Genomic DNA, 9012 nt, shown 5'->3' on the forward strand with positions numbered 1-9012 from the left:
TTTTTATTTGTTCTACCCCAGAGTTCCGTAATTAGATGAATTTTACAATTACTACTAAAAATGAATAATGAATAAAATTATTCATTCATTCATGAATATGAAATTAATTAATATTTATTCATTCTTATTGAATATGAAATGAATAAATATTTGTTCAATATTAATTCATTCAATAATTTGAAAAGAATTACAGATATACACTTATTTATTATTCGGAAATATGTAAATATTGAATAATGAATGACTAATTTATAAATTCATTTTTACGAATGAATAAATATGAACAGGTATGAATTGAGCTCACCTGTGCCAAAAATTGAAACATCCACACTGAATGGATGTGTACCAGGGTTTTACCGTGGGGAAAATAGGGTGGGGAAAATGGGTGGGTAAAATGGGTTTTAGCCACCCACCCAAAAGCCCCGCAAGTGATGAAAATGGGGAAAACACTTTTTGGGGCAAAATGATTCACTTTTTCACCCCCACTTGAAAGATAAAGTTAACTGAAAAATTATAAAAAATATAGATAATTGCTGACTCTCTCTGTATTCCTTTCTTCGAAATTGTTTGCATTTACTTCCTCATGGGTAAGGTTATATTAGGTGGTTAATTCATATTCGCTATCACTATCAAGATCTAATGACAAAAGATAAATTGTTATCCTTTATGAGAGATTAAAATGAATGTAAATTGTTAGGATATTTCGTTTTTATCCAGAATTTACCCAGAGTGTATTTTTATTTTTACTAGACTGTCAATTTTCAACCTAATGAATTATTTAACGGTAAAATAAAAAATCGAGTGGTTTATTTAATAAACAATAACAACAGAACAAAACAAGGAAAATAAACTACCCCCAATGGTGGTGGTGGCTCACCACCTTAGTATAACCCTTCATACCCATTTTCCCCACTACCCACCCATTTTCCCCATTTTTTCCATTTTACCCACTGGGCTGGGGATTAAGCTCAAAAGGTGGGTAAAGTAAAACCCTGATGTGTACCGATATAGCCAACTTATGAACGGAGAGATATTTCGTGAAAAGGTGGACCTGATCGAGATAAACTTTACTCTTGAAGTCAATTTTGCCAAGGTCGCAAATGCGTATGTCCACGTGGTGGAGGGGTTGTCCGAAAGAGGCCATTTCTCTCTGAATCCTTGCATTTCGAGCGATTTCTCCCTTATCGAAGGAACATTCGAGGTTGATAACACTCTTCTTCCGAAGGATCGGTTTCGCCGCGACGTTCCAAGTTCGGGAGACGAGGCGACAGTTTTTCACGTCGGGGAGCGGCAGCCAAGAACAGATTAGGGGGATTACCTGTAATTTATAAATTGCGGTGGCATCATAAACTACTATTTCCTCGAGGCCACTTTTCCATCCGGGGCTAAATCTCGGCTCCAATCGACATAGCCAAATTGAACAGTGGCTGAACCTCTTACAATGGCACCTTTCTTCAAACTACACCGGGATCGACTAGCGAGTTATGTTACAAAATCAAACCAAAAATTAGGAGCCACGTGACACTTATCTTTCCGTTGAATGGCCCGTTTGAAGAAAAATTTTGGGGGTCAAAGTTCTCACTCCTTCATGATTTTCGCCCCGTGGAAGAAAAAGTAAGAGAAAATTTGCTCAAAAATTGAACTTTACCGCCAATATTTTTCTTCAAAGGGGCCAATCAACGGAAAGATAAGTGTCACGTGAGTCCTAATTTGTGGCTTGATTTTTTGACATAACTCGCTAGTTAATCCAGGTGTAGCTTGAAAAAAGGTTCCATTGTTAATGTGATTTTGTGCTCGTTGCGTGTAAACTGAGCTTTTTGTGACCTTTGCGGTTAAAATGTAGGTGAAAATACTTACGTAAATATTTTATGCACAACTATGGTTCCCCCGCGGGTGAGGATTTATGTCCTCATTATTTAGAGTGTATGTTCGAAGATACAAATTATGACATTCTTCCATGTCAGACTTACATCTTCGTTAAGGTAGGGAAGAATTTGGTCACAAGGGGGCCCTGATTTCTTCCTTGGCATTTTTTTGAAACGTTTTTTAGTGAGAAAATTACCTAAGAGCGAAAATTTATAAAATTGTATAACAATCTGTGTTCTGGACATTGTATCTAGCACCGTTTTACCCGTACCAAGTTGCGCTACTGAAGATTTTGCCATTTAAGACGTTTTTTTTCAACTTTCGGTGTTGTCACTATCTTGTAAATTGTTATCTGAAAAATTTATAAGAAATGGTTTATTGTGAAAATAATGAATGAATGATTACTGTGACATATATTTAATGGACTTATGAATAATTTTTAAATACTTGGAAAGGTTTAATTTAGGTGTTTTAAGCAAAATTTAAAGGGTTTTTGAAGTAACAAATGTTTCTGTAAGATTAACCGTTGGTTTATTAAAATAATACACCAGCATATTAAAATAAATCCTGAGTAGTTTAAACAGCCTGTAGTTTTGTTAATAAATACAGAAGGAGAAAGTATGTGAGGGGCTATTTGTCTTCCTGCATGAAGTCCTTAACTCTGCAAAGGGTACGGAATTGGGACACTTTATGACAATAGGGAACGTCCATATAGTACGTTATAAAAAATGCAAATTTTTTGTAGACCATCCACCCACCTCTTCCTCTTCCTGCTAATGTTAAGCTTAATAAAAGAAACATAGGCCACCACCCACCTTTTTGATGACGTAATGCATGTTCGTTCCCATATCGAGAACAATAATACTGTCACATGTAGTAAATATTAACATGCAAAGTTCGTTTATATTCGGAAATTAAGTACATAGTAAATTTTGCAGAGGTGGGGAAAATAATATTAAAAAATACAGAATACTATTTGTATTTGGTAAATATTTCAATTTTTATTTTGTAATTCTTAACACAATTTACATAATATGAATCACTATTTAATTATGATTACATAAATTTGATTAAAATCCTCCCATCTCAACTTTTACTTCTTGCTTCCCGAACCATCGATAAACTGGAAATAAATAAATTGCAGACAGTTATTTTCCTCGCACGCTTTTAAAATGATGTCACATTTTTGAAAAATAAATGCGCTCTTAATTCTAAATTCTAATCCAGTGTAACGTTAACTTGGTCAGTTTAGTACGAATTTTTTATAGTTTTCTTAACTAGGAATTCAGAGTGTTTGTGGTTTTCAAAAGGGTAACATCATCTTTAAGCGTGCAAAATATTATCCGCGCGCAAATTAACGGTGTACTCTCCCGTGTTGTAGAGTGTTGAGCGTGTATACTGACTGTGTTGTAGACACTGTTAATTTGTGTATGAGCCGGGGACAAGTAATAGCGCGCGGATAACAACTTGTAGCAACAACCCGTTAATTAATCTTATTTGCATACCTGGAACACTTGAGGTTCGGTAATTTTCTAATTTCTTCCATCGAAAAACCTTCATCATTCAGTCCACCGAATTCCTTAGAAAGCTGGGAAGCATCGATATTTTCTAAGAGTGCAGTTTGCCACTCGCTTTTGTCCTTTCCGTACAGCTTAATCGCATCTTTCGTTACAGGGGAGAGAAATTCTCGTATGATTTGCCACAAAGAGAGAAATATCGGTGGGCCTAAAATCAGCAAATTTATAAGGAGCATTTAATTTGAAATTTCAAAATAATATGGAAACAAAAATATTTTCACGTACAATTTACAAGTTTGATTGAGTTCATAGTTCCAGGATAGTGATTTTCATACGATAGAAAATGATTAACGTAGACCGGGATGCCTAAAAAACAGAACTTGGACATTAAAATCTTCAAAATCAGCACATTTTTTTTCATTCTTCGGCTCTCAGAATTTATTTTAAAATTCTTGAAGTCCAATTGTTAGAGCAGGAAGGTGGAAATTTAAGAAAAATTTCCTCCAGATTTTTGCGCAGAGGCGAATCTCAAGTTCAAGAAGCCTTCAGAAGAATGGAAATTTATTGAAACTGGTTTAAAAAAACTCGCCACAATTTTATTAAACCACTTACAATGCGATGGTGTGAAGTGTAACCCTCTGATTTGGTTGGAATTTTGAAATTATGTAGACCATGTAAATACAAACAACGTTTCTTCAGGCAGTTTGTGCGATAGTCAGAATTTGTCAAAATATTTGAAATCAAAGTTGAAAAACGGGCGATTTTTAATAGGCGGAGGAAGCTAACTCAAATTCGATCCTCTTCCAGTGCTAAAAATCGCCCATTTTTCTACTTTTGCCTCAAATGTTTTGCTCAATTCTGCCCATCGCACAAACTGCCTGAAGAAACGTTGGTTAATTTGACATGGACCACATAATTTCGAAATTTCAACCAAATCGGAGGGTTACACTTTGCACCATCGCATTGTTAGTTACTATAAGTTGATCGTTCAGAATTTTAAAACAAATTTTCGCAGCTGAGAAACGATTAAAAAATTAGCTGATTTGTCGCCTTTAATGATGCAACGTTAATTAGTAAAGATGTTCAACTTTGTATCTTTAACTCACATAACGGACAAGCTTGTATCCTCAAATTATAATTGGCCATGTCCATAATGTGATTAAATCGGGTCATGTTTTCCCCACTTTTTTGCGCATCCCGGATTAAGGTGGTTACTTCTTCAAGGAGCTTGTCGAAATATCGGATTAGTTTATCACTCTGTCCGGCAAGCACGGCTCGTCTAACGTCCCAATCTCCAACGGGGATTGAGACGACTTAAAGTTTAAAAAATATAATTTAAAAAAATGTTTTTTATTGCAAATTAAGAAATTGAAATGGCAAATTTATTTAAAACTGTGCTCAGGGATTTTACCAGGCCTTCCTTCTTTATCGCAACCTTGAATTTCAAAACGAAACTCTTGCTCAAAATCTGACCAGTCTTCCTGTAAAATATTAAATTAGTTTCATAGGTTAGTAGTTGATCTAATTTGAATATTTATTAAATAGTCTGCACCTTCAGAATATTGTCCATATTATGTACTTTCCTCCATTTCAAATTCTACACAAATTGAACGTGATTGTATAACTATGTAGGACCATACGCTCTTAAAAACAATGTTACCCTTTTGAAAAGCATATGGAGTAAATGCAGTCTGAATTCAATGTTTAGTAAGATATGTATGCTAAATTCAGAGGTAAACTTGATAAAGAAGAAGGTTTGCCCTAGGTGTTGTATAAACGTGTATTTACCCAGTTTACTTAATATTGAGCGTACTCTCGTCAAACTTCGCATATCTCACGTACCTCGCAAAATTGAGCAACATACATAACTTACGAAGTTTGCCAGATATGCGAGATGTGGCAAAAATTTTGCTGGAAACCCATCCATGCATGGAAACCCATGGATTGCTTTCGTAAATTTACCCAACAATTGGCCATGTTCTTCGTGAGTAATTAATTGCGTATATTTACTTGTCAGAAGGGTAACACTTTCTTAAGGTTATGTTCTGTCAGGGTTACATATTTATGTCGCATATAAATATTTATGTACCTCCATTAACATGTTTTCAGCTGCAGGAATTTCAAACTTTTTTGCTAACAAAAAAAAATAAAATAGAAATACAATAAAAAATTAATACAATAATATCAAAAAAATCAAAAATTAAAACTAGGTACAAGTTTTTTCGTTTTAAATTCCGCTAATGTATTTATTACCTCTCAACCAAGTAATCAAATAAATGTCTTCGGTCATATAGTCATGTGGAAGCCGTGATTTGACCAATTCCCTGAACTTTAAAGGGATAAATTCAATTGTGGATAAATTCAATCATACACACTTAACAATAATGTCACCCTTTGAAAAGTAAATACAGTCTGAATTCCATATTAAATAAACCATATCAAATCCAGCGTAAAATTTACTTTATCAAGTTAATATTCCTGTGCATTTGGTGTGGTTTACTTTAATTTGAAATTCAGACTGCATTAATTTTTCAAAAGGGTAGCATTATCTATTTTAAAGAGTGCTACTTTACACATTCATGAATTTTTAATACACAAACTATTTACATACTTTACCTTGGTTAATATTTCTAGTTCTGTCTGTGTTAGGGTTAAATCTTCCTGCAATGAGGTTTGATTTGATAACGAGGGGAACAATATCATAACGAAGAGAAAAACTATGTTAAAACTCATTTCTGAAACAGAGATATATTTTTATTTCTGAAAATGGCGAATATTTCTGACAATGCGTACTTCACTGTTTATTTGCTACAGTATTAAGTTGAACTGAAGGACAAATTGAGAAAAATAGCGCATCAACAGAATGAAATTATTACATTTTTTGTTCAATGTTACATAGTCTGTTTACTACATTTTTCCCACAGCGATGCCGATTACGTCATAGGCTGTATGCACGATTAGGTCAATGAAATGATATTGAACTTGAACATGGCTAGGTGTAGACAAGGAAGTTCATTTAATTGGTGCGGACTACATTTCTTGTGCACTCTTAAAAATACATATGATTTAGCGATAAACCAAGACAATGGCATCAACTTCAGCTGCGCTATTGATATTGCCCCTTATTCAAATTCCATAACGAAGAGTGCACCTTTTTTCCCAGGATTGTGTATCGAGTTGGATTAAAAAAGCAAGCCAAAAATTAGGAATCACATGGCATACAATTTTCCACTGAATTGTCAATTAAAAGAAAAATATTACCAGTAGAGTTCACACGTCCGGATTGGTTGTCGCCACGTGGAGGAAAAGACAAGTAATTTACTAAAAAATTGAACTTTGGTTCAATATTTTTCTTAGAAGGGGCCAATCAATGGAAACATAAGTTTCAGATGATAACTAATTTTTGGCTTGATTTTTCAATATAACTCTGCTATACAATCCTGATGAAGCTTCAAAAAAGAATACATACACTGCTAATATGCCATAACAAAATTTTTCAACCATTCCTGTAATTTAAGACTGACACTATTTTTTTAATTTCTTAAAAAATTAAAATTAAAATTAAAAAAATATTAAACTCGTAATGCAAATCGTTTCGTTAAAACTTTAGTGTATGCACATATGTATTTACATTTGCTTTCCAAAAGGTTCACATGATTTTTAAGAGTGTAGGCGTCACACATACATACATATTTATAAAGATGCATACGTACACTTTTAAAAATCTGGCAGAGTCACATAAATATAGATACTCCGTGCTGATATTGATTTGGTAATAACTTCCTGCCGGATTGGTAATGATTTGTTACTGAGTGGTAAACTTTTCATTACCACAACATTACTGAACGGTAATTCCCATTATTGCCGATGCCGGTAGAGTCAGGCATGCACTCCGGTCGGTAATCATTTAATACCAGTTTTCTAAGAGTGCACATACGTAGGCACAAGGACGGCAGGTAACCGACAACATTTTTTACTTATCCTGTCGACCGTGAGACACTCCATGTAATACATAATATTTGTTATGCTATAGCATAAATGATATGAGTGTACATATTTATTTATGTAGTTTTGCATGAGTGTAAATATTGTGTGCAAGTTCGTGTCGTCAGTTCTTGCATAATATGCACAATATGTACCTGCCCTACAACTTAATGTTTGCTTCTTGTAGATACTGCGCATTGTTAGAGGAAATATGTATGTAAATGTAAAAATGTTCATGTTGCTCTTTATTGTGAGAAAATTTGTGCGACGACAAAATTTATGTAGATACGTATGTGCATATGGATGAACTTAAACACGTACATTATATTCGTAAAAATATTGGTACCATGGGTATGGGTATGGATAAAATCCGAGGGAATTCCGACCCAGGGATTCATTGGGTTTTGGGTTTTAGGGGTTTCCATGGTTTAGCTATAAACGAATAAAATAAATCGGGTTTAATGGGGTTGAGTTGGGTTGTTCATTGTGGTGTTTATCTGGGTTTTAAAAGCGATAAGCATCTCTTAGACGAGAGAAGCAGTCAATTCAATACGGCTTGGAAGATGTTTAAATGTTTCCTATGAAATCAGGCATATGATCAATTCAAACTATCCTGATTAAGAGACTTACTCGTCAACAATTTACATAAGCTGAGGATCGACTACATTTTCATTTATGCCTGTTTATATGCTTAAGAAAAGCAGCGAATCACGTACGCAGTGAATACACTCTAAACAATTTTGAAGAAAAATAGTCTCCACAGACATTGACATGTATTTGCACCCAAAGAAATAAAATTAGTAAGAAATTAACAATTTTAATTTTGTTTCGTAGAAGAACGATGTCAGATAAGAGGTAAGCGCCGCCGATTGTATGGACGCAGGTTAAATTTTACCCACCGTAAAATTGGTCACCTCATTTACATATGTAGATTGGTTGTGTACCTGCGTTGTTGTCTCATCTTTTGTTGATGACAAATACTTTCTTCATTGTCCGGTGACAATAGAAGAGTGTTCCCACGAGAAGATTGGTGTCCAATTTTGTAGAGTGTATATGCTGATGTGGCGGATGATTGTTTGATAGCCAGCTACATATCAACCAAAAGTAATTAAATAACATTATTATCTTAAGATTGGTTTTGATTAGGGTTGGATGTGGTGATATCTTCGAACTTGTCATATCTACGTCGATGCTTACTGGTATTAAAATATTAAACCGGACTTAAAACTTTGCTACCGATATGGTAGAAAGATTAAACTTCCATCCTGAGCTATTACTACCCGGGAGTACTTAAATGTGCATCACATTTGATAGAGTCGTACATATATATAGAATGATGTCAGCTTCATACTGGACTTCTACAGAAGAGTCGATTTAATCTGAAGTATTCGATCATATTAATATAAAGTGTACGTGTACCTGCTCCTATCGATTTAGACTAAATAAGCCATCAAATAAGCTATCGAACTTAATATGATTTCCTATCTAGATAATTAAATCAATTGATCTAGCCATACTGCTTTCTATGGGACCCTAAGTCCACGCAAGTTCTTAGAAATTTACACCTAGATTATTTGCGAATCAAATATAGCAAACTTCGACACTTCCTCGCCCACTTGTTTTCCAAAACGCGAACGCAATGTAT

General features: G+C 34.4%; 1 protein-coding gene and 1 long non-coding RNA gene across 4 annotated transcripts; both read right to left on the reverse strand.

Annotated features, from left to right (window-relative positions):
* Window positions 1-830: 830 nt before the first annotated feature.
* LOC118436781 lies at window positions 831-2577 on the reverse strand. Its single transcript, XR_004835700.1, has 4 exons — window positions 2314-2577; window positions 2138-2218; window positions 1858-2062; window positions 831-1318 (listed from the first exon to the last, which is right to left on the reverse strand). It is a non-coding gene; the product is annotated as an uncharacterized LOC118436781 (long non-coding RNA).
* A 264-nt stretch (window positions 2578-2841) lies between these two features.
* Window positions 2842-6215, reverse strand: LOC110854624 (SEC14-like protein 2). 3 transcript variants are annotated; one of them, XM_022103091.2, is made up of 9 exons: window positions 6000-6215; window positions 5637-5712; window positions 5473-5516; window positions 4936-4980; window positions 4795-4864; window positions 4490-4696; window positions 3669-3749; window positions 3372-3591; window positions 2842-2989 (listed from the first exon to the last, which is right to left on the reverse strand). In XM_022103091.2, the coding sequence occupies exons 1-9, from the start codon at window positions 6114-6116 to the stop codon at window positions 2953-2955; spliced, it is 897 nt and encodes a 298-aa protein (XP_021958783.1). In that variant the 5' UTR covers window positions 6117-6215; the 3' UTR covers window positions 2842-2952. The 3 variants fall into 3 exon arrangements, with proteins under 3 accessions (XP_021958783.1, XP_035711260.1, XP_035711261.1); XM_035855367.1 differs by lacking the exon at window positions 4936-4980; XM_035855368.1 differs by lacking the exons at window positions 4936-4980; window positions 5473-5516; window positions 5637-5712 and having other exon boundaries at window positions 6000-6214.
* Window positions 6216-9012: the final 2797 nt, after the last annotated feature.

Source organism: Folsomia candida, unplaced genomic scaffold, assembly GCF_002217175.1.
Source record: "Folsomia candida strain VU population unplaced genomic scaffold, ASM221717v1 Fcan01_Sc010, whole genome shotgun sequence".
Taxonomy (NCBI): Eukaryota; Metazoa; Arthropoda; class Collembola; order Entomobryomorpha; family Isotomidae; genus Folsomia; species Folsomia candida.